General features: G+C 38.3%; 1 protein-coding gene across 1 annotated transcript in view; it reads right to left on the reverse strand.

Annotated features, from left to right (window-relative positions):
- USH2A (usherin) overlaps positions 1–26,938 on the reverse strand; it is a 788,115-nt gene that overhangs the window by 439,413 nt on the left and 321,764 nt on the right. The window contains exons 30-31 of the mRNA XM_029229459.1: positions 17,703–17,816; positions 15,449–15,610 (exon numbers count right to left, since the gene is read on the reverse strand). Of these exons, the coding sequence (XP_029085292.1) occupies positions 15,449–15,610; positions 17,703–17,816 (276 nt within the window). The remainder of the gene's footprint in view (positions 1–15,448; positions 15,611–17,702; positions 17,817–26,938) is intronic.

Consider the following 26,938-nt stretch of genomic DNA (forward strand, 5'->3'; position numbering starts at 1 on the left):
GAGGAGGAATTCCCAGAGAATCAGACTGTGAAGGCTAGTTGGGATTTGATTGCATGACTTGGACAGGACTGGGGGAAACAGAGACTCCACTCTTGGAGGGCACACACAAAGTAGTGTGCGCATCAGGACTCAGGGGGAAGGAGCAGTAACCCCAGAGGAGACAGAACCAGACCTACGTGCTAGTGTCGGAGAGTCTCCTGCAGAGGAGGGGGGCAGCTGTGGCTCACCATGGGGACAAGAACACTGGCAGCAGAAGTCCTGGGAAGTACTCCTTGGCATGAGCCCTCCCAGAGTTCACCAAAGAGCCTGTAGGCTCCAGTGCTGGGTCACCTCAAGCCAAACAACCAACAGGGAGGGAACTCAGCCCCACCCATTATCAGACAAGTGGATTAAAGATTCACTGAGCTCTTCCCACCAGAGCAACATCCAGCTCTACCCACCACCAGTCCTTCCCACCAGGAAGTTTGCACAAGCGTCTTAGAGAGCTCATCCACCAGAGGGCAGACAGCAGAAGAATGCAGAATTACAGTCCTGCAGCCTGTGGAAAGAAAACCACATTCACAGAAAGAAAGACAAAGTGAAAAGACAGAGGACTGTGTAGCAGATGAAGGAACAAGATAAAATCCCAGAAAAGCAACTAAATAAAGTAGATAGGCAACCTTCCAGAAAAAATAATTCAGAATAATGATAGTGAAGATGATCCAGGACCTTGGAAAAATAATGGAGGCAAAGACTGAGAAGATGCAAGACATGTTTAACAAAGACCTAGAAGAATTAAAGAACACACAAACATAGATAAACAATACAATAACTGAAATGAAAAATACACTAGAAGGAATCCAAAGCAGAGTAACTGAGGCATAAGGATAGATAAGTGACCTGGAAGACAGAATGGTGGAATTCATTGCCATGGAACAGAATAAAGAAAAAAGAATGAAAAGAAATGAAGACAGCCTAAGAGTCCTCTGGGACAACATTAAACACACCAACGTTCACATTATAGGGGTCCCAGAAGGAGAAGAGAGAGAGAAAGGACCCAATAAAATATTTGAAGAGATTATAGTTGAAAACTTCCCTCACATGGGAAAGGAAATAGCCACCCAACTCGAGGAAGCACAGAGAGTCCCAGGCAGGTTAAACCCAAGGAGAAACATGCTGAGACACATAGTAAACAAACTGACAAAAATTAAAGACAAAGAAAAATTATTAAAATCAACAAGGGAAAAACAAAAAAATAACATAAAAGGGAACTCCCATAAGGTTAACAGCTGATTTCTCAGCAGAAACTCTACAAGCCAGAAAAGAGTGGCACAATATATTTAAAGTGACGAAAAGGAAGAACCTACGACCAAGATTACTCTACCCAGCAAGGATCTCATTCAGATTCGATGGAGAAATCAAAAGCTTTACAGACAAGCAAAAGCTAAGAGAATTCAGCACCACCAAACCAGCTCTACAACAAATGCTAAAGGAACTTCTCTGAGCGGGAAACACAAGAGAAGAAAAGGACCTACAAAAACAAACCCAAAACAATTAAGAAAATGGTAATAGGAACATACGTAATGACAATTACCTTAAATATGAAGGGATTAAATGCTCCAGCCAAAAGACACAGGCTTGCTCAATGGATACAAAAACAAAACCCATCTATGTGCAGTCTACAAGAGACCCACTTCAGACCTAGGGACACATACAGACTGAAAGTGAGGGGATGGAACAAGATATTCCATGCAAATGGAAATCAAAAGAAAGCTGGAGTAGCAATACTCATATCAGATAAAATAGACTTTAAAATAAAGAATATTACAAGAGACAAGGAAGGACACTACATAATGATCAAGGGATCAATCCAAGAAGAAGATATAACAATTATAAATATATATGCACCCAACATAGGAGCACCTCAATACATAAGGCAACTGTTACCAGCTATAAAAGAGGAAATCGACAGTAACACAGTAATAGTTGGGGTCTTTAGCACCTCACTTACACCAATGGACAGCTCATCCAGGCAGAAAAGTAATAAGGAAACACAAGCTTTAAATGACACAATAGACCAGATAGTTTTAATTGATATTTATAGGACATTCTATCCGAAAACAGCAGATCACACCCTCTTCTCAAGTGCACACAGAAAATTCTCTAGGATAGATTACATCTTGGGTCACAAATCAAGGCTTGGTAAATTTAAGAAAACTGAAATCATATCAAGCATCTTTTCTGACCACAATTCTATGAGATTAGAAAAAAATTACAGGGAAAAAAAGTAAAAATCACAAACACATGGATGCTAAACAATACATTACTAAATAACGAATATGTCACTGAAGAAATCAAAGAGGACATAAAAAAAATACCTAGAGACAAATGACAACGAAGACATGATGATCCAAAACATATGGGATGCAGCAAAAGCAGTTCTAAGAGGGAAATTTGTAGCAATACAATCCTACCTCAAGAAACAAGAAAAATCTCAAATAAACAATCTAACCTTACACCTAAAGGAACTAGAGAATGAAGAAGAAACAAAACCCAAAGTGAGTAGAAGGGAAGAAATAATAAAGATCAGAGCAGAAATGAATGAAATAGAAACAAAGAAAACAACAGCAAAGATGAATAAAACTAAAAGCTGGTTGTTTGAGAAGATAAACAAGATTAATGAACCTTTAGCCAGATTCACCAAGAAAAAGAGGGAGAGGACTCAAATCAATAAAATTAGAAATGAAAAAGGAGAAGTTACAAGGGACACTGCAGAAATACAAAGCATTCTAAGAGACTGCTACAAGCAACTCTACGCCAATAAATTGGACAACCTGGAAGAAATGGACAAATTCTTAGAAAGGTATAGCCTTCCAAGACTGAACCAGGAAGAAAGAGGAAATATGAACAGACCAATCACAAGTAATGAAAATGAAACTGTGGTTAAAAATCTTCCAACAAACAAAAGTCCAGGACCAGGCGGCTTCACAGGTGAATTCTATCAAACATTTGACAAGAGCTAACACTCATTCTTCTCAAACACTTCCAAAAATTGCAGAGGAAGGAACACTCCTAAATTCATTCTCCAAGGCCACCATCACCCCGACACCAAAACCAGACAAAGATACTACAAAAAAAAAGAAAATTACAGACGAATATCACTGATAAATATAGATGCAAAAATCCTCAATAAAATACTAGCAAAGAGATTCCAACAACACATTAAAATGATCATACACCATGATCAAGTGGGATTTATCCCAGGGATGCAAGGATTCTTCAATATATGCAAATCAATGTGATAAACCATATTAACAAACTGAAGAAGAAAAACCATGCGATGATCTCAATAGATGCATAAAAAGCTTTTGACAAAATTCAACACCCATTTATGATAAAAACTCTCCAGAAAGTGGGCATAGAGAGAACGTACCTCAACATAATAAAGGCCATATATGACAAACCCACAGCCAACATCATTCTCAATGGTGAAAAACTGAAAGCATTTCCTCTAAGATCCGGAAAAAGACAAGGATGTCCACTCTCACCACTATTATTCAACACAGTTTTGGAAGTCCTAGCCATGGCAAACAGAGAAGAAAAAAGAAATAAAAGGAATACAAATTGGAAAAGAAGAAGTAAAACTGTCAGTCTTTGCAGATGACATGATACTATACATAGAGGATCCTAAAGATGCCACCAGAAAACTACTAGAGCTAATCAGTGAATCTGGTAAAGTTGCAAGATACAAAATTAGTACACAGAGATCTCTTGCATTCCTATACACTAACAATGAAAAATCAGAAAGAGAAATTAAGGAAACAATCCCATTCACCATTGCAACATAAAGAATAAAATATCTAGGAATAAACCTACCTAAGGAGGTAAAAGACCTGTACTCAGAAAAGTATAAGACACTGATGAAAGAAATCAAAGATGACACAAACAGATGGAGAGATATACCATGTTCTTGGATTAGAAGAATCAATATTGTGAAAATGACTCTACTACCCAAAGCAATCTTCAGATTCAATGCAATCCCTATCAAATTACCAATGGCATTTTTTTACAGAACTAGAAAAAAAATCTTAAAATTTGTATGGAAACACAAAAGACCCCAAATAGCCAAAGCAATCTTGAGGGGGAAAAAAAAATGGAGCTGGAGGAATCAGACTCCCTGACTTCCAACTGTACTACAAAGTTACAGTAATCAAGATAGTAGAGTACTGGCACAAAAACAGAAATACAGATCAATGCAACAGGATAGAAAGCCCAGAGATAAATGCATGCACGTATGGTCAACTAATCTATGACAAAGGAAGCAAGGATATATGATGGAGAAAAGACAGCCTCCTCAATAAGTGGTGCTGGGAAAACTGGACAGCTACATGTAAAAGAATGAAATTAGAACGCTCCCTAACACCATACACAAAAATAAACTCAAAACAGATTAAAGATCTAAATAAAATCAAAACGGATTAAAGACACTATAAAACTCTTAGAGGAAAACATAGGAAGAACACTCTTTGACATAAACCACAGCAAGATTTCTTTGACCCACCTCCCAGAGTAATGGAAATAAAAACAAAAATAAACAAATGGGACCTAATGAAACTTAAAAGCTTTTGCACAGCAAAGGATACTATAAACAAGACGAAAAGAGAACCCTCAGAATGGGAGAATAATTTGCAAACGAATCAACGGACAAAGGATTAATCTCCAAAATATATAAACAGCTTATGCAACTCAATATCACAAAAACAATCAACCCAATCAACAAATGGACAGAAGACCTAAATAGACATTTCTCCAAAGAAGACATACAGATGGTCAATAGTCCCATGAAAAGCTGCTCAACATCACTATTTATTAGTGAAATGCAGACCAAAACTACAATGAGGTATCACCTCACACTGGCTAGAATGGGCATCATCAGAAAGTGTGCAAACAACAAATGCTGGAGAGGGTGTGGAGAAAAGGGAACCCTCTTGCACTGCTGGTGGGAATGTAAATTGATACAGCCACTATGGAGAACAATATGGAGGTTCCTTAAAAAACTAAAAATAGAATTACCATATGACCCAGCCATCCCACTACTGGGCATATACCCAGAGAAAACCATAATTCAAAAAGACACTTGCACCCCAATGTTCATTGCAGCACTATTTACAATAGCCAGGTCATGGAGGCAACCTAAATGCCCATCGACAGATGAATGGATAAAGAAGAAGTGGTACATGTATACAACGGAATATTACTCAGCCATAAAATGGAACGAAACTGGATCATTTGTAGCATTGTGGACGGACCTAGAGACTGTCATACAGAGTGAAATAAGTCAGAAAGGGAAAAACAAATACCGTATATTAACGCATATATGTGGAATCTAGAAAAATGGTACAGATGAACCAGTTTGCAAGGCAGAAATAGAGACACAGATGTAGAGAACAAGCGTATGGACACCAAGGGGGGAAGTGGGGGTGGGGGATGATGGTGGCATGAATTGGGAGATTGGGATTGACATATAGACACTAATATGCATGAAACAGATAATAAGAACCTGCTGTACAAAAAAGTAAAATAAAATTCAAAAAAATAAAATAAAATCGATAACCAACAAGGACCTACTGTATAGCACAGGGAACTCGGTTCAGTATTCTATAACAACCTAACTGGGAAAAGAATTTGAAAAAGAATAGACACATGTATATGTATAACTGAATCACTTTGTTGTACACCTGAAACTAACAACATTGTTAATCAACTATACTCCAACGTAAAAGTTAAAAAAAAAAAAAGAAGTCATCAGGGTGGACCCTAATCCAATATGACTTGCGTTCTTATAAAAAGGGGAAATTTCCACACAGGCCGCACACAAGGAGAATGCCATGTGAAGAGGAAGGCAGAGATCAGGGAGATGCTTCTACAAGTCACAGATCACCAAAGATTGCCAGCAAACCACCAGAAGCTAGGGGAGAGGCATGACACAGATTCTCCCTTACAGCCCCTAGAAGGGACCAACCCTCACCAACACATTGATACGGGACTTCTAGCCTCTAGAACTGTGAGACAATCAATTTCTGTTGTTTAATCCACCCCGCGATACTCTGTTATAGCAGCCCTAGCAAATTTACACAAGTAGTTTAGCCAAAAAAGAATTAGCTACATATTGGATAATTAAAAGAAAAATTTTAGGAAGCTACAGGAACAGCCTACCTCATTAAAACTGTTTACCACATTTAGCATATTAATTACTTCTGAATTATGCATCGGTGTTTGTTGTCACTTACTTTAAAATATTAATTTACTGATTCTCAGTGTTCGTCAATTTAATTCAATTCATTTCAACTCAATCCAATAAGAGATTATTAGAGGCCAATTGGGTTCTTATTCCTAGGCTACCTACTATAGCGATCATGAACATAAATAACATGATAACTGTACTCAATGCACCTACACTCTTATTTGGAATCGAGATTTATCGCCTTTAAAATAAGTCAATACCGGAGCCTGTGCTCCGCAATGGGAGAGGCCACAACAGTGAGAGGCCCGCGTACTGTAAAATAAGTTAATATTGCAAGACAGAATGTATTCAAGTGACAAGTCTGTAGGAAAATGATAAGAATCTGTGGATCAAAGGAAGATGTGGGAATTGAGCTAGATCATCATATATGGGTAACATTTTAATGGGGGTAGATCGTGTTAGAGGTATGGAGAATACCACACTTGATACTGGCTAGAAGGAAATGAGTAAGGTGATCTACCTGATTAAATATCAAAGTAAAGAGTAGAGAGAACTGACAGATAAGTACTGATAGGTGCATGTAATCAGATTCCTGAAATATCCATTGTACCAATTTTATTATATATATTAAAACTGGGAAAAATACTACAAAAATTCAGATGATATCCAAACTGTAGTAAATTTAAAAGATAAAAAGACCCCTTCAAAAAAAGGAAAGTAAACACTAGAATCCCATTACTGGGAGATAAGCACTGTTAAGACTTTGGTGTATATCCCTAGACATACATATTCATATACGTACGTATTCACATCCATGTATACATACACATGTGTACACACATATATTTTACTAAAATAGATTCACATATTACGTGCTGTTGAAGTGTTTGTTTTTAACACCTTTCCACATTATTAAGTATTCTTCTACAGCATCCTGAGGTGTATGGCCACACAATATTCCATTAGTGGACACTTAGAAGTTTTCTGCTGGTGAACACAGGCCAGTGATTCCATGTGCTAAGTTCTAACTTCATAGATGAAGCTTCTCTATAGTTAGTTCCCAGTTCTGGACTTGGAGAAGGAGGTAGATGGTTCATTTTACAAATATTCCAATGGCTTTCTGGAAGGTAGCACTATAACAGCTGACACTGTCATAGCAACAGTTTGGAGGTCAGAGGGTTCAGGATATATGTGCAGGAATACAAAGGATTGTTCCACTGATTCACTCTCCCTCCTCCATTCTCCAAAAGAAACCAGTGAAGAAAGAACACACTGTCTGATTCCATTCATATTAAATACAAAACAGCAAAACAAACAAAAAAAATCTATGCTAAATGATCAGGAAAGCAGTCACCTGAGTCAAGAGATAAGACATGAGGGCAAAAACGGGGGGCCTCTAGGGTGCCAATAATGTTCTGTGTCTTGATCTGGGCGCTGGTTCCATAGATGTGTTCAGTTTGAGCATATTCATCAAGCTGTATACTTAAGATATATTTTTGGTGTGAAGTTATCATTCAATTAAGAAGCTTTAAGAAATAAATTTAAAATAATGGCAGTTCTTAATGCTCAAAGTAGCAGGCAGGTTCTACTTGTAAAGCTCTCCATGGAAGTAAGCACATAAGTCAGACAGAGAAAGAGAAATATCATATGATATCGCTTATATGTGGAATCCAAAAAGAAATGATACAAATGAACGTCTTTACAAAACAGAAACGGACTCTCAGACTTAGAGAATGAACTTATGGTTCCCGGGTGGGGAGGGTAGAGGGAAGGGATACTCAGGGAGTTTGGGACTGACATGTACACACGGCTATATTTAAAAAGGATAACCAACAAGGACCTGCGGTATAGCACAGGGAACTCTGCTCAATGTTATGTGGCCGTCTGGATGGGAGCGGGGGTCTGGGGGAGAATGGATACATGTAGATGCATGGCTGAGTCCCTTTGCTGTGCACCTGAAACTATCGCAACATTGTTAATCGGCTATACTCCAATATAAAATAATGGGTTTTTTTAAAAAGAAGACATTCCATCACCTTTTTCAGGATTTAACTCCACTACTTTTCTAACTGGATCTGATTCCCACTATTCCTCTGAAATTCCTTCAAATAGAGAGCCTTTTCCTACCATTTAAGAGTATATAATATTCATCAACTAGGTTAACAGATCACAGGTAATATTTGGGTACAGATCTTAAAATATAAATTTAAACGTATTTAAGTTCTTCACATACTTGTGCATTGCAGAAGCATCTTAAAGTAAGAATGACACTTTGGTTGTATTGTTTACAACCACAACTGATATTTAAACATTCTGTACAAGTCATTTCACTTCACTTGACCCTTTGTTAGTAAGTGAACAGAGCTTTTTAAAGTAAAGCATCCATTGTTTATTAACCCAAGGATCAGGGCTGTGGCTAAACCTTAAGCAACTCTTCTGGAGTCTTTGATCACAGAGTTAGCAGCCTAGTAACTTGGCCTCTGAAGGCTTTCACTTCTTTCCATTATTTGGACTTTTTTCCTTGTATCCTCAGGTTTCTTAGACTTTGTATAATTTAACGCTATATGTCAGTGACATCAAAAGGGCACAAAGTATGAATTAGTTTGTAATAGGGAGGCACCATCACTCATAGATGAGATCACTGCCTTACCTGAAAACCCTCACATGCTCTGTCTTATTAATACTCTGCCTTATGGGTTAGAACACAAGCATGTTAACAGTATTCCCCTCAGTAACATTACTTCATGTAAGAAGAGTGATTTAGAATCACTGCATTGTGGTATTCAAAAATGCAAAATGAAAGAAAATATCAAGGTTAAAGTGAAGTTTTGTTTTGCTAAGAAAAGATGTTTTGTAAGCCATCAGTGTGAATGAATATAATTTAGCTCAAATTTGTAGAGTGTTGATAAGGTTTCTTATAATGCTTGGTTAGAAGTACCTAACCTTTGAACACCTTCCTTTATTGTGCCATAAGCAATACAGCTTCTTCTATCATAAATGTCTCATCGTAAGACTTAAGTGTTTGGAAGTTTCAAGATGAACATTTCTGTTTTGCTGTTTATACATGGTTCTTTCTGACCTTGGCAAATAAGACCAAAAAAAAAAGTTTTAGCACTTTTAGTGGTTAAAGATATAAATACTTACTGTCTATCTGACTTTAGCAGAAATTCATCTGCTTTTCCTCTGTCTCTCTCTGCCTCTGCCTTTGTCTTTCTATCTGTCTGTCTCTCTCTCATACTCACACATACACACACACACACACACACACACACACACACACACACACACTCCTTATACCACTATTATCCTTGTCTTACTGGCTCAGTCTTAGTGATAGAATCTCAGGTCCTAATGGTGATGGGAAGATGCCACCAATGGTGCTAGAAATCAGTCACTCTTATTCAATCATAAGACTACTATAGATTTATGAGATAATACACTTGAAAATGTTCATGTTTTAAGGTTTGGTGTCAGATATAATTTTTAGGGAATCTCTTTTGACATTTCCCCCTTTGAAATTTTCGTATTCGTAAGCAGCAAAGGTATAGGTTGGGTTAACTGAGAACCATTTACATAGTAAGAAAAGAGTTGTCCTGAGGGATCCCTATTCTTTCTTCACTGGTCAGCACAACTCACATAAACCTCCTTGTCATGCTCATAGTATACTTCTTCAGGTTACCACCATCTTGCTATCCTTGCTTCCAAAAACTTTGTAGGCTTCTGTGAACTATCTCACAAACTTCTTAAAGATTGCCAATTTCTAGTAGGGTGCTCATTTAAAATGAGAATCATCTGGTTGGCTACAGTTTGGATGGTCATCATCAATCAGGAATCTATCTAGCCTGAACTTTGAAACAACCCCAGTATGTTGTGAACAGACTCACAAAAGGTTTCTTTTTTCCTCCCCCTTTATGAACATACAGTATACACACATCTTAAGTGGCACCACAACAGCTCTGCTGGTGATATCAATATAGGTCCTTCAATCTTTCAATAATGTTTTTAATCATAAGCTTTAAAGCACAATTGTTTTTACCTTGAAATTCTTAAAAATCTGTTACGAGACAGAAATAAGAGATTAATGGAGATCTTGCAAAAAAAGATAAATGGCACCACCAGAATACCACAAAACTGGGGGGAAAATTAATTGAACCTATACTTTTGATAAATATTTATTTTTTGCAGGAGAAAAATGCATACTAGTTTAAGCTGTCATTATACTAACCTACAGCCTATTTTTCATATTATTAGTAATACATAATGTGGTAGTTTATATTCAAAAATAAAACTAGAATGTATATACCTCATGTATTTATCCAGAAATACCCCCAAGGTTACTATGGTTACGAAAAATCCATTACCTTTGAATACAGAATGAAAAAGTTTGACTTCAAGTGTGTGCTATTTATTATAGCGAACATCAACAGCCTTCGGGAGGTTCTCTAACTGGATTCATTTTTCAGTGTCATAACTGACCCACCATTTTACTAGCTTATGGCCTATGCAAGGCAAAAATTTGAACTGTATGCATTTTTAAATATATTTTGTACTAACTCAAGGTGCAGCACTGCCTTTGACTTTTAATGCTTCATATTTAAGAGGAAGAAGAAAAACATTCCAGCCACCTAGATGCTAAGTGGCTTTTGAATTGAAATGCATTTACTTTGACCTGTATCCACCATGGAGGCAAGATCCATTTTTTTACGCATAACGGAAAAATGTTTGTTCTATGTGGAAACTTAAAAGGAAGCTATGAATAAATGGAGTAGGAGTGAGAAAAGAAAGGTTGACACCTTGAATATTTAGGAGGGGACATTAAGCCAAGTCATTAAAGAAGTTTTTGGTGGTGTAGAAGACAAAGAACTGTAAATAGTGCAGGTGACTGTAGCCAGGAAAAACAGGGTATGAAACACAGCTCTTAAAGTAGTTTCAAACTGAATCCTTACCCCTATTAAACTTTTGCTCATCCATACTATGATCAGCTGAATCAAATATAAATCGCTAATCATCATACAAAAGTATGCAGTAAACTAGTAGCTAAACATGCAAATAAAAATAATATTTTCAGGTTGTAAAACTGTCAAAGATGTAAGGATGTAACATTCACTGTTTATGAACTTTTCTGGAAAACAATGCAAAAATGTATATCAAATATTCTGAAAGAGTTTGCTACTCTGATTTAGCTATTCCCCATTTAGAGATATAGCAAACAAACATTTATGTACAGTAATATTTATCACAAAATATTTAAAATGAGATAAATTAGAAATTTTGAATTTTTAAGTGGTTAAATGCATTAATATACATTCATAAGATGGAATATAACATTATTAAAATATTTCAAGATACTTTTAGAAAAATCCTTGTGGTGTGAGATATATTCATAATAAGGGAATATGCAAGGATTCCAAATTATACATTATAGCTCAATTTTGTTAAAATGAATAAAGTGCTGGAAGGAATTACATCAAATACTAAGAGTTTCTATCTGTAAGGTGGGATTATCAGGTATTAGATGTCTGCATATTTTAAATTATCTTCAGTAAGCATATGTTACTTTTATAACTAAAAAATGCTATCAATTATTTCTCTAATAGTAGACTATATCTTTCATTTCTCAGTCTCTCTATGAATTGACATTTTAGCACTGGAGAGATCCATTTCATTGACCCTAAACTCTTGCTATTACTGACAGCACCAGCTAGAATAGAATAGAATAGAACAAAACAGAATAGAATAGAATTGAATTGAATAGAACAGAAGTTCTATCCACAAGCTACTCAGAATGGAAAGGACATTATGCCACAAATATCCTGGCACAAAGACAAGCAACGAGTACCAATAGCATCGTGGATACATTTTATAATGAAAAGGGGCAGGATTTAAAGTGTCTTTAGAGGCTAAAGTGAGACCCAATGCTAGAGCAGTTTTCTCCATCAGTTTTCTCTGGGCTGACTTCAACCAGCCAGATTCCCCTTCCCATTCTTCTTTTCTGTGATTCCTAGTGGACAGGTGAATTCTGAAGACATAAATGACCTAAATGTAATATATATCACAGATACAAAATCTTGAAAGAGTTGAAAGAGATCTAAAAGGCCATTTTATTTAACCTGCATGCCATTGGAGAATCTCAAGAAAAGTGGACATTCAGAAAACACTCACTTTTGGGTGCTGTTACAAACTGAATTGTGTTCTCCAAAATTTACATGTTGAAGCCTTAACCCGCAATGCGACTACATTTGGAGATAGGGCTTCTTTTAAATTCAATTTTTATTTTATACTGGAGTATAGCTGATTTACAGAGATAGGGCTTTTAAAGAGGTGATGAAGGTTAACTGAGGTTACAGGGATAGGGCCCTAATCCAATGGTTCTGATGCCCCTAAAGGAAGAGGAAGAGACAGCAGGGGTGTACACATAAGAAACACCACGTGAGGATGCAGGGAGAAAGTGGCTGTCTGCAAGTCAAGGAGAGAGGCCCCAAGAGAAACCAAACCTGCCAACACCTTGATCTTGGACTTCTAGCCTCCAGAACTATGAGAAATAAATTTCCGTTGTTTAAGCCATCCAGTCTGTGGTATTTGGGTATGGCAGCCCTAGAAGATTAACGTGGGTGCTCTGGGGTTTGTAATCAAGCTTCCATATCCCTTTCAGAGTTGTTGTGAGGAATAATAAAATGTGTTCAATAAGTAGCATGTGTAGAGATGAAATGTGTGGACTTTGAGGCCAGAGAGACCCAGATTTGAATCAGTTTTTCCAATTACCGACTAGGATTTCTTGGCATCTCTGGGCCTCAGCTATGCTGGCTATGACACTTGAATCATCATGTACAACTTTGAACCCCATCGTAACGTTTTTGGCTTAGCTCCTCTCCTTAGTGACCAACACTGTATTCCTTCTGTACTTCATATCTTCTGCCATTTGGAGATAAAAGCAACAAGAAGTATAGTTGCCTTTGAGATGCCAAGGAGGACATAGGAAAAAATGTTATGAGTCTTATCAGAGAAATAATCTTTAAAAATCTACCTGAAGGATGAACACCACCGAAGAAACCATTATCACTGTAGTTAGAGAAGATGGTTAAGGACTCTATAAAAATATTCCACTTTCTTTATATTATATTTGGGGCATCTCTTATACTATGCTAACATTTGCCATGATCTTTCAATGCAGATACTATAGTCACACGGGTCTGTTAAGGATTTGAGTCAATGGAATACAGAATTAGTTTCATTTTTTAGGTGGCATGAGAAATCAGTGTGAATTCTAGCCTCCTCTCCTCCCCACCCTGTTCTTTTTCTGGCTTTGGAGTGTCACCTCATGGGGCATTCTGCACATTTTGGAAATCTTCAAGGTCCACACTTTTTTTTTGGGCGAGGCGGGGGTACGCGGGCCTCTCACTGCTGTGGCCTCTCCCGTTGCAGAGCACAGGCTCCGGAGGCACAGGCTCAGTGGCCATGGCTCACGGGCCCAGCTGCTCCGCGGCACGTGGGATCTTCCCAGACCAGGGCATGAACCCGTGTCCCCTGCATTGGCAGGTGGACTCTCAACCACTGCGCCACCAGGGAAGCCCAAGGGGTAATCTATTTTTAGTTTTAGTATTTATTTTTTAGTTTAGTTCTCTCTACTAAGTTTACTAAGAACGTGCTAGGTGTTTTTCTAGTTCTAGTTCCCTTCAAAATCCTGAAAATTGCAGTTAATTCTATTTTACTGTTTCAGAAACTAAGTCTCAGAAGTTAAATAACTTGTTTTAAGACCGCATACTCATCATTAGTCAGAATACTTGAGATGGTATCAAAGTCTACCTCTCACAGGCTGTGTGGCCTGAAGGAAGTTGCTTAACCTTTCTGTGCCTCAATTTCCTCGTTTGTAAAATGGGGGTAATGATAACACCTACCTCACTGAATAAGTATTACAGAATTCTATCCAACCATGATGAATGAAATACAGAAGTAATAGTTCTTGTGCTTTGAAGCCTCTCAGACTAGAGAGGATACAAAAAATATAAATTCAGAGAACTCAATTAGATGAATGCCATAGCCCTGTGCCATATGCCTCATTCCTGCATCTTTATGTGTTGCCATGAAATCATGAGCATCAAGGGGCTGAAGGGAGGCAGTGTCTGGCTGGTTCTCTGTTACAACCTTAGTACCTGGCATTAATGTGAAGGAGTGAATACATAAACAATTAATCCTGTCTCTGACGCTAACCTGTTACGACCTTTCATGAAGAATTTAAACTCTCTAAGGCCTCAGGTTTTCATCAATCAATATTTGATTAATGATGTCTCACCTAACAGTCACATATAATATCTAAAATATCATAAAATATATAACCACTATTACCATACAAATGTAAACACCATTCAGGCACCAGACAACGTACATAATACAGGCCTCGTGTTTCACAAGGTTTCCAACAATTCACTTTTCTTAAGTGTCATGACACTTTATAATATGATCTAGGCAGATATACTATGTTTCTTCCCAAATGGTCTCAAATTCAAACCACACTGAGTCACACTTCTGAGTCTTAAGCTTATTCCACATTCATGAGGATTTTAAAGTGGTTAATTCACGTGCCAGTGGCATTTGTTTGAAATGACGTCATCACCTCAATTGGATTGACATGACATCAACTGAACTGAAATGACATCACTGTACTGCGAGCACGGCTGGGGAGCACACTGGGTCCCAGCTTCAATCTTGTGATCAGTTAGAGGCAGAGGAGTCATATGCTGAGCTGTCTGTGTTGATATTATACATTTCCAAACCCCCCTCTGCACCTGTGCAAAGGTATATTCGTAGAAGGATTCAGGTAAGGAGTGGTAGGACAATGGTAGAGAACATGCAGTAAGACAGCCTTGGGGGAGGGGGAAGGGAGCCAGCGTGAGCCCTTTTCCATTTTTCCAGCTTTGACTTCACTGTAAGTGTAATGTAACCACAAAAGTCATGGAATTCTAATGATTTAACAGGAGACAAAACTAAGTAACCCAACTTTTGAAACTGCATTCTCAGATAACTATTTCAGTATATATATATTATATAGTGTATATATATATATACACTATATAATATATATATACTGAAATATATATATTAATTTGTAAGTATATATAATATATACTAATATATAGTCTTTAATATAGTCTTTAATATAGTTATAATATAGTCTTTAATATAGTTATAATATATATAACTATTTACTGATACCTATAGAAGTCTTACCTGTGACTGTGTAGTTCTCTCCATTGCCTGAATAAATTAGTATCCCATCCATATATAAGGAGTACTGAGTTATAATACCATTTGCCTTTTTGGGTGGATTCCAGGAGAGTAACAAAGAACTGGGAAGGGATTTGGCTACTGGTGGCTGAACCTCTTGTGGTGCTGTGGGAAAAATTAAAAAGATATATAGAGTCTAATTTTAGTTTACTTTTCTAATTCAAACTTTTCACACCCAAACCAATAAATCATGGAATAAACCAGAAATCCCATGCATGGAAATATTCCTGATTCGTGGGCAGCTTGTCAGTAATTGCTTTAGGAACAGTACTAAATACCTGTCCTGAATTTATGAGAATTTGCCTCAATGATGGATGGGGAGTATTTACACTAGTTCACTTTACTGATGCTTGTGTTACTTCATCACAAGTATTATTAACCCATAATCCCTACTTGGGCTGTGCCTTTTAAAGCAAATTAGACAGAATCCCTACCCTTGAGGAGTTTTTGATCTAAGATAGGCAATGCTAGGGAGAGCGGTTCATAATCGATATAAAAAGACTTTTTTATAAATCGATATAAAAAGACCTATAGAAATAGCCAGAAGGTACAGAATTAATTACATATGAAAATTACAACGTATGTGCGGGTTTTTTTTTAGTAAAGGGGGCCTGTTCATTTTCTGTAATGGTCAATGAACTGGAGTCACAGGAACTAAAAAAACTTTTAGAAATTGAACCTAAACATACCTATCGTTCAGTAAATTAGTAATAAATTTAAGGAAAAACTAGAAATTGGGAAATCCTGAAATAATGGAAAGAAAATGGTGAACTGAATGAGCAGGAATCCCTCTGGGGTTGAGCTGTGAAGTAGGTTTGGAGGGTACCAGGCAAGACATGGACAGAGGGGAGAAAAGAGTGAGATATAGGACAATCTGTGCCATATGGAAGTCGGTGGAAGTAACTGGAAAAGGGAATAATGATATATGCCTCAGCAGAAGCAAAGACACAATAAGAAAGATGGAGAGAACATTGAGAAAACACAGAAGATGGGTCACCAATGCTGTAGCCCAGGTGAGGGTGGTCTGGTGAGGTCAGGTGCAAGGCATGAAGAACAAATTGTCACAAGAAGGATTTTACAAACTCTTGTTTTCTGTCCTGGTTTCATCAGATGAGCCATTGTCTTCTTTTTTTTTTTTTTTTTGGCCACCTGGTGTGGCATGCGGGATCTTAGTTCCCTGATCAGGGATAGAAGCTGTGCCCCCTGCACTGGGAGCGCGGTGTGTTAACCACTGAACTGCCAGGGAAGTGCCTCCATTGTCTTTCTTTACACATTTTCTGTGCGAGTGGTACTTGCTTTAAGGATTTAAAAGAAGGAAGGGGGAAGAAGAGGAACTGGGTAAGGGGGGGTGGAGGGATAGTGAAAAAGAGAGAGACTGGAAGACTCTTTTTCCCTAAAGATCAAGGTTTTAAGTCTCCTGAATAACTTTACAACCAGACAGTAAGAGAAATGTGTTAATCCCTCTCATCCAGGAGGGAGAAATACGAAGTAACAACGCTTTAAATGTTTTGAGAGCTGTTATTTCTTGAAGAGATGCATTCTGATGCTCGAGCAAAGCTTTCGCTTTAGAGTGCTAAAATATTTTCTCTTTCCCACTGCCTTCCTAAATGTATGCTTTCTGAAACATTAATTTATGCCAACAGTTTGTAAGTTCCAGGTACAACAAAAGTGCGACTTGAGGCGGAAGGAAGCAGATCGTGATTAATAACGCCTCGATCGGCGTTTGGAGGTTCTATCACACTGAAATAATTGTTGCTCACGCTGGGGTTTAGCAGTTAAAAGAGACCGTGGAAATCAACCGTTGGATTCTCAATTTCATACTGTGCCATACAATCAATTCTTTTTAGTCAGACTGTCTCTAGATTTACTTCTGAGCCATAGTAAAATGAGGAAGCTTTCATTAATCTTTCAGATGTTTCATATTAATGACAAGGCTCTTGCATGAACAATGTAACAGCAATTAAAAAGCCCATTAATCTGCATTACAGCTATTAAAGATGCATGTCATTAAAGGGTATGGAGTTTGATTCATTTTCGCTCCCCCCCCAAAAAATGGAGCAATTATGGCCTGGCAATGCACTTTGTCATCAAATTAGGTTGAGGTTTTGTAGCAAATGGCCTTGCAGCATTTAGCTCTTCTCCTATTTTATTATTCATGACTGAAATGTGGAAGTCAAGACCTTTGAAATTACTTTACCTTCTTGTGGAGTAGAGACGTTCAGTGCGTGCGAGCTCTCGGTACAGCCAGCCAAAGTGCAAGCAGCTAGGGTTACTGCATAGTTTTTGAAGGGTAGCAAACCTGTCAATATGCCTGTAATAAAAGGGGACAAAAAGAGGTTTGCATGTTTACCAGAAGAAGCTATACAGAGTATTGTGTGTGTGTGTGTGTGTGTGTGTGTGTGTGAGAAAGGGGGGTAGAGACACAGAGATATAGAAAACAAAAACATATGCTCCTTTAATTCATTTTCCTGCCTGTGTGCTGATTGCAGAATGGTGTGACTAGCAAGAAAAAATTTAGTCAGAAAGAAACAGATATCGTCTATTAACACATATACGTGGAATCTGAAAAAACTGGTATAGACGATCTTATTTACAAAGCAGAAACAGAGACACAGACGTAGAGAACAAACATATGGATACCAAGGGGGAAAGGTGGCGGGTGGGAGGAATTGCGAGATTGGGATTGACATATATACATTATTGATACTATGTATAAAATAGGTAACTAATGAGAACCTACTGTATAGCACAGAACTTTACTCAGTGCTCTGTGGTGACCTAAGTGGGAAGGGAATCCAAAAAAGGAGGGGATATATGAATACGTATGGCTGATTCACTTTACTGCACAGTAGAAACTAACACAACATTGTAAAGCAGCCATACTCCAATGAAAATTAAAAGAAAAAAAGAGAGAGACCTGCTTATTGTTAAGACAGCTCTAAATAGCACTTTCCCAAATGTGCTTCTCAGACGCTAATGCCCCTGAGATGTTTCCCCTGTAAAGATGGGGGATTCCACATATAGTTCGTAAAGCAGAGCCCAGTGTACCTGATAGTGAAGACGGCCATCATCCCATTTCAGGATACTAGACCTCCTGCAGAAACAAAACTATCTCATTTTCTTTTACCTCACAGTTTTCAACCTTATTTAACTAGAGAGTCCTTCTTATGCGACATCTATTAGCACACATTAGGAGATGCTACTCCCAAGAGTTACTTCATTATTTTAACGGTAGGGTACACGTATACAAATTATTTATTCACGTTGCAGCTAACAAATATGCAAATCAACATAGTTGAACAATTAGCCAATTAAATAATTATGCTTTTGTACTTCTTGCAAAATTATTAGTTTATTTAATTAAGACACCTGTCTTAAACAGAAGCACTGCCCACGGAAGTGTTGAATTAACCTGACTTGGTGGTGGATATGTAAGATTTGTTCCGCAATTAAAGGTGCCTGCAGAAACTAAAACACATTTTGTTTACTGGTGTTTATAATCAAGGCAGAGGCTCTTTATTTAGTTAATCCCGTGAATTAAAGAAGTATCAAAAATATAATTTGTGTATTTGCTCGCCATTGTTTTCTGTTGCAGGTTTTAGAGCTGTTTTAATCCCTAATCACATAGACTGTCATCGTTCTTATAAAAAGATGGTCTTACTCGTAGTATCCCTTTATCGAGTAAACCTTGATTGTTTTAATGAACTGGTATTGATGACAGCTTGCATCATTCAACAACAAATTTTAAAATACATGTTTGCCTATTCCCTTTCCCCAGGAGAAAGGATAAAATATTAAAAGAGCAAAGATCAGGATGAAGCAAAGACCACAGCCCTTGTTTGCTTTGGCCCTTCTCACTTGCCCTCAGTTCCCAGTGTTGCCTGCAAGTCTCTATTCTAGCAGCTCCCCCAAGCATCCCCCTGGGCTACCCAACCCTCTCGGCTGCACTTGGCACCAGCATCTTAGCCCGCGGCCAAAGAAGACAGCAAGCCAATGAACTAACACACATACACGTTGGACCATCTCATGCCAAATGCAGCTCTAATTTCAAAACGCCTTCATGTTGTCACCTTCTGCTTTCCCTCACTCCTGCCACTGTGACTGTCATTTCCTCTTGAATCTCCCAGATCATGACCCACATTCTGAGCTCACTTTTTAAAAAGAGGTTATTTCTCCTTCCACTAAAAGTCTTAAAGGAAAGCTTACAGCATCACACACGCATCTTCATCATGTAGTGATGTCGTGGTTAAGAGCAAAGATGCTCGCGCCAGATTGCTCGGGTCCAGATGCCAATTCTACTACTGATTTGTAGTACGGGTCTGGGCAAGTTGCTCAGACCTCTGTGCCTTAGTTTCCTCATCTGTAAAGAGATAATGATCGTATCTATCTCGAAGAAGAGGCCTCACAGGGATAATATAGTATCATGGGGATATGAGATGGGGATACTACAGTATTCACCTCGAAGTGTTACTATCAAGATTAAATGAGTTTGGGACTATAACATGCTCAACGCAGAGCTGTGTAAGGGGAGAACTCTAGCATAGAGCCTTGGTAGCCCAAGCTATGCTACCATTCCAACTCAGTTTCTGCCTGCACCGTACAATTAAATATTGATTTTTATCTTGTCAAGATCGCTAGTGATCCCTTCCACACCAGACCAAGTAACCCTTCCACGGTCCTTATTCTCCTCTACTTACTGGATCTTGCCTTGTTCAGCTGCCGTCTAGGCCACAGAATTTTCCCAAGGAGTCCTCCTAAATTACTGAGGGCTCCTTGCTTTTCTTGACCAACTCCATCTTCCTTCCACAGTCCCTTAAATTTTTTTTTTTTTTTTTTAACAAGGTCGGGTCCTCAGGCTTCTTTCTTCTTCTGAACACTTGCCTTTGTTAGTTCACTTCTTCTAAACATTTGCCTTCATTAGTTCATCAAGCCTCATCTCTCATTTATATCTGCAGACTTCACATCTCTCCTCCAAGCTCTGGTTCTGCATTTCTACCTGCAGGCCGTGTATCCCACGTGGATGTTCAGCTAGCATTTCACTCTCAACCTGACCCAATCCAGACCCAACAGTCAAAACTATTTTGCAAACTTCCCTCTTCCTATTTCTTTTTTTTTTTTTTAATTTTTATTGGAGTAGAGTTGATATACAATGTTATGTTAGTTTCAGGTATACAGCAAAGTGGATCAGTTATCCATATACACATATCCATTCTGTTTTAGATTCTTTTCCCATATAGGTTATTACAGAATATTGAGTAGAGTTCCCTTTGTTATACAGTAGGTCCTTACTAGTTATCTATTTTATACATAGTAGTGTGTATATGTTAATCATGGATGGACCTAGAGATTCTCATATTAAGTGAAGTCACTCAGACGGAAAAAGAGTAATATCACATGGTATCACTCATACGTGGGATCTAGAAAATGGTACAAATGAACTTATTTACAAAACAGAAACAGAGTCACAGATGTAGAAAACAAACTTATGGCTACCAGAGGTGAAGCGGAGGGAGGGATAAATTAGGAGACTGGGATTAACATATACACACTACCATTTTTCCCATTTCTTAATACCTCCATCATGATCCCTAAATTCCGGGTTCAAAACTAACGTGTCCTTGTGAGATTTATCCCAGCCATTTTATCCTTTGAAAATCTTTGGCATTTGTCACGTCTTTCCTATCGCCAAGTTCAAATCTGTCAGTACTGCAAGTCTAAATAAGATGAGTTGCATGTCTGAATTAGTATAATGCCATGTTAACAAGTAATGAATCAGCCCCCAGAAAATAAAATTTTTAATCCTACAGTGAGCAAGGAAAATATGTTGGGACATGAAATGTTTCCTTTGTTCATCACCTAAGAACCTAGGTGGCATTGCCTCTCATAGGTGGCCCTGACCTAGGTGGGGCACAGATATATTGTGTCACAAAAGGCACAGTGGCTGTATACAGTTTGATGCTCTGCAATCTTTAGCATGAGGGTGCATCATACATCCAGATAATTATCATTGGGAAACATAAAAAGCAGTTCCATTATGTTACAAAATACCTTCCCTGAGACATTCTTTCTTTCCAAATCATAGCTGAAGTGCAATGTTGGAATTGTGACTATTATACCAACTTAACAAGAAGGTTATTAGTGGAGACTTTAAGAAGGATCATGTCAACCCAGATACTGAGTTCACATTCACTAAACGGTCTTTGGTGTTTTATTTAACCTTTCTTGCCTTCATTAAATGAGGCACTTTGTGTGTATAGGTTTATCATGAAACTCCTTTGCTAATTTCTTCCCCCCTTTAACCTTAAGGACCTTAAAAAACAGGGAATATTCCTTTCAGCAAACTTGCATTCTTCAGTTTGTGCTTTGGTAGAGAAGTTTACCAAATTGTATTTCATAGAAAAATCCCAATATTCTGAAAGAAAGATGCTGGAGAGAAACCGGATCATCTTTCAGGCCATTTATCAAAGTGCTCACATTTCCTATATCCAGGCAGGTGACACAATAATAATAAACACTGAGAAATGAGAGCTGCAAAATAGAAAACAGAAAAGGAGGAGAAGAAAAAGCTGATGTTTGGGCTCTTGCCAACTTCGAATCGCAGGTAGAAAGTTTGGGGTGGCTTGTAAATCACATTTTCAAAAAACGTGCCGTACTTTCTGAGTCTGAGGTGGCCTTTCTTTCCTATGTGCAGTGGGGATCTTGCTTATAATGTTGTGTCTCAGAGACAAAGTTTGTCAAACCATTGGAATAATTTCCCCTAAATACAGGTTAGTATCATCGACTTCAGTAAGAAGAGCAGTGTAATGATTGAGCATTTTCTCTCCTCTTGTCAGGTTACACTGAGGTTGGGGTAGAAGGGGCTGGTCAACCAAGTGGTCCTCACTAAATCAGAATAACGACCAAGTCATCCTATTGCCTGAGACATGCGGTTTCTCTCTTTTGTTTCTCAGTATGGAGAGTTTACCAGGATGGATTAAAGTTAATGCTTATAAAAAGTTCTGCTATTACCAAAAAATAAACATATTCTCCCCAAGACTAGGCAAGGTAGCCTTTCTTTCTTGGATATATCCCTAGAGACCATTGAGTGATTGGCCAAATGGCCTTCCTTTAAGTGTCAGAGTCAGACTTAGATTATATACTCTCCAGAAGAAAAAGTGGTACTACTATGACAGCATATCATTACCAAACAATTATTTATCAACTTTCCTTCTATATGCTTCTGGGAAAGGTGCTATAGACTACAGCTGATCTTTACAAGGTTTCTAATCTAAGAAAATATTAGAGCTAGAAGGACCCTAATGATAACGATAATACACACATTAAATACATAAAGCAAAATGCTTGCGTACATGTCAAGTGGACAAGGGCATTTATAAGATCCATGGCTGCCAGTCCAAGATGATAGAGGACCTATATTTAATTAAAGGCAAAGAGAAAAAAGGGATAATCATTGAAAGTATATTTCAGTATTATACTTAAAAGAATACTGAAAAACGTACAGAGTGACATATTTATAAAGGAATCCCAGAGAGAAAAATATGGCATATACACTGTATTCTGTGTCCACAGAAAACCCAATAAGGTAAAATGGGGTCGTCTCCTTGATGATCCTTAGGGTATTTAAATTAAAGAAGTATATCCTGACGGTGAAAACTTTTAAGATTGGTTTGGATATGAGCCCCTTTTCTCTGGCAGACGTCACAGAGGAGTCTTTTTACCCTTTGAATTTGAGACTGTTCCTACCTCGAGGCAGGCCAGATGACCTCTCCAATTCCCTTTCAGCCGCAAAACTCTGTGAAATCAGAAAATGGTCCCAACCATGTCAGGAAACCTGCCAGTCTCTTTTGATAATGGAAGAGGGTGAGCTGAAAAAACATTCCATAAGCATAAAGGAAGCATTATTGATGTCTTAAAAGTGTTAGGACCCCATGAAACACAGGAGTGTTGGTATTCGGATTAAAATCATTGGCACCAGCCCGACCAAAACTCTCACTGCTAAGCGATAATGCATTTTGCATTAATGCTTAACATTGAGAAATCCTGATGGGCCACACCAAGGGAGTTGGAAGTAAAGTAAGTATAGTCCCTTTGAATTGCAGTCCTGTGGACCTCAGCGGGTGCAGAAAGCCCAAGCCGAAAGAGCAGGGACAGGAACGTGATTTAAGGGGTGGCAGCACATCACAGGAGGAAATTGAAGAGCCCTAGTGCCTTAGGTTCCAAACTGTGTGCTCTGAGGATTTCTGCCTAGCAGAGGGGAAGAGCCTTCTCCTCGAGAATCGTGCAGTTTAAAGTCCCTCGCAACGATTTTGGGAGCTCCTTGAATGCAGAGGGTATGACCTTTTGCTTCTTTACTTGTCCTATTTTCCAGCAGTTATTACGATGGTTTACCAAAGGTGGACCCTTGATGTTTGCCCAAAACATAAAGACCTTTCATCCTCTTAGCTCACTCAGCTGTCTGCCTCACGATAAGAGATGCTCACTCCCGTCCTACCCTTTCCAGGGAGCTAGCAAAGGAACAGACACTGTTTCTTTTGACTGATAGATGATTATTTCCAACACTTGGTTTCCCGTGCTCTAACCTCGAGTTTCAAAGGAGCGGAAGAGAAATATTAATAATTGGAGGTGGTCTGACTACCTAAGAGAAAATCATTGTGGAGCGGACACCAGCTGTGCAAGCTTTTGTGCCTCTAATAAAACTGTATGCTGAGATGCAGGGAAACAACAGAGGAGTCGGCTTTGACACTGAGATTTTTATGATTAACTCTGACTCAATGCAGACAAGTATAAATGCTCGGCCTGGAAACCGAGCCTGAGACACAAGACAAAATGGCATCCTTTTCAAAGCCCAACACGTTTTGGAGAAGAAAAAGTGACTCTGTGTCTATTTACATCCTTGAGCACACTCCTCCCCCCTCCTCCACCCCACCCTCAGCTGCCAACCTAGGTGTTTGGCTGGCATCCACTGTAATCTGTTCTCCTTCATTATGTTAATCTGTGGGCGGAAAGATTTCTGTCATCTTCGAACCGCTTGTACAGCAACGGTAAACACCTTGGCCTGTCTGTAATTGGACAGGTGTCTGCATTGATGTCACCCAGCTTTTAATTCAATTAAAGAACTGGCTGCTCTGCTCTCATTACCCACCCATTTCTGTTGCACTGTGAGTCTGGCGGTGAGATCCACACACAGCCATCACCTACCCCGAGCCCAAAGTCTGTGGTCCCCATGCAAAGGTCACACAGAATATTTCAAACGGACTCCAACAATCCAAGCGTACTTTCCTGTGAGCAAAGGCATTTGGAATAAGATGGAGAATTTGTTCTCTCTCTCTCTCTTTCTTTACCTTTAAATTCTCTGTTGTCTAAACGGTGTCTTCTACCTACTGGCCAGTAATTAGGAGCTGTCCAGCAAAAAAGAATAGCAGTCTCTAGCTTCCCCTCCCCAGGGCTTTCCTCCATCTCAAGAGAACTCATCAGAGTACAATGTTCTTATTTATTTGCTGGCATTTCACATTTGGATCAAGAAAGTGAGGGTGGGGAAAAGCAAGGCATTTATTAAGAGGGCCATCTGGTAAGGGATCCCACACAGGCAGAGCTGAGACTGCTACCTAGGGACACAGTAGAAGAACCCACTTTTAACAGAAAGCCAGCCAGGGGAAGGAGAGCTGAAGAGAAGGGGACTTTTCTGCCTTAAGATTCTGCTGCAGTGCTGAGAAATCCTAAATTTTAAGTGTCCTACATCTCAGAAAGAGTTTTGAGCCACAAACTAACCCAGTGGATGGATGAAAGAGACTAAATCAATCCAACATGCCGTGATTTCTGCCCATTTAAAGGAACCTCTGAAAATAAAGTTCTAACACAGACATTGTGACACAGTAACCTCATGAAACTGAATGATGGTATTTGTTAAATATGGATGAAAATTCAACGGTCTAACAGACATCTGGAAACGCACCCAGGATGCTTCTCCTCTGGTTCTTAGTAGCCTAGGAAAGTGGCATTTGTTGTTGTTGTCTTTGGGGTAATAGTTTAAATAAAAATAAGGATCTCTAGGATTTATAAAATGAAAGTCAATTTTAATCAAAAGGTAGAACAGCAAATGAGCTTACCCCAAACCTAACGTAACCCTTTGGAAACTAAAACTAATGTTTTACATATAATTTCCTGCAAATGGATTTTCTGACCTTACTTAAAATTTCTAGTACTAGGGAACACCCTGGATAAAAGACTAAATGGATTTCAATGTTTACAAATGGGAAAAACAAAATTGTTTATTCTTTCATTTTTTAAAATAAAATATAGGGTCTAATCCTAGTCTTAGAGAATGGTTGAAACAGTGATTTTAATTGAACTCAAAGCATTATCCAGTTAAGATTCTCTCAGTAGGCTTATAGCTAACCTTCCATTTTTCATCAATGCCTTCATGGTTGGTAAGAACTACAGCGTCTCTGTCATTTTCCTTCTAATTCTGCAATTGATTTGAAGCCACCCACTCATGTGAACTCTTTATGGAGCATAAAGGGCCGTCACTGACATCATTAGAACTCTCCCAGAAAATATCAGACTTGACTAAGCAGGGAGTCAGGCAAGGAGACAGGAGGAAAAGAAAAATAAATGAGAACGGAAAGTCATCCCTTATTGACCAATGTCCTAGGTCCCCTGCTGAAAGCCTCCGATAGGATGAGCCCCTTGTACAGAGGGGGCTGCCGTTGGGCAGAGTGTAAAGGTCACTCAAGTCCACAGCAGAGCCAAGGTCAGAACCTACATCTTCTGACTCCAAGATCACTGATCCGCTTACTAGACCTAAGCCCCAGTTCTGGAAGAAGAAAGAAGGTGTGTTGAATAAATATTACTAAAAATAATAGCACACTTTTATACTAAATACTTGATTTAAATATATCTGAAAACGTGTTAATAGGTTTAAAGTTATTACTAAAACCTACTGTATACAAACAGTAGTAAAAGTAAAGTAAAGTAAAATGCTTATCCCTCCAAATGAGTGAGTGTATATGCCTATAGTATTCCCTTACAAAAACAACTGACTCATAAGAAACTCTACATCAGTGTATATGTGCTTCTGTGTGTTAATGAGTATAACACTGTATATGTATATATATTTGGAACTAATCAAAAACTTTATATATATATAACACTTTATATATATATATATATGTTTTCCATTAGTTCCACATATAGATACAATACAAATATAAAATGGTCATAAAAGTTAGAAAACAGAAAACTTGAGGTGACTGTTCCCTTTCTTTATCAAATGTGAGTAGTAGCCCTTAAGTATTTATATCCAACACTATAGCATGGCCAACATGCCCAGTTGATTACTACACTACAGCAAAATTGATGTATTACCATCATTTTTAACCATCACACGTTACCAAAAAGAAATCCAAATCCTGCACCGTGAATTCTTACTGCATA

This window comes from Monodon monoceros, unplaced genomic scaffold (assembly GCF_005190385.1).
Source record: "Monodon monoceros isolate NGI ecotype Baffin Bay Population unplaced genomic scaffold, NGI_Narwhal_1 Super_Scaffold_18, whole genome shotgun sequence".
Classification (NCBI taxonomy): domain Eukaryota; kingdom Metazoa; phylum Chordata; class Mammalia; order Artiodactyla; family Monodontidae; genus Monodon; species Monodon monoceros.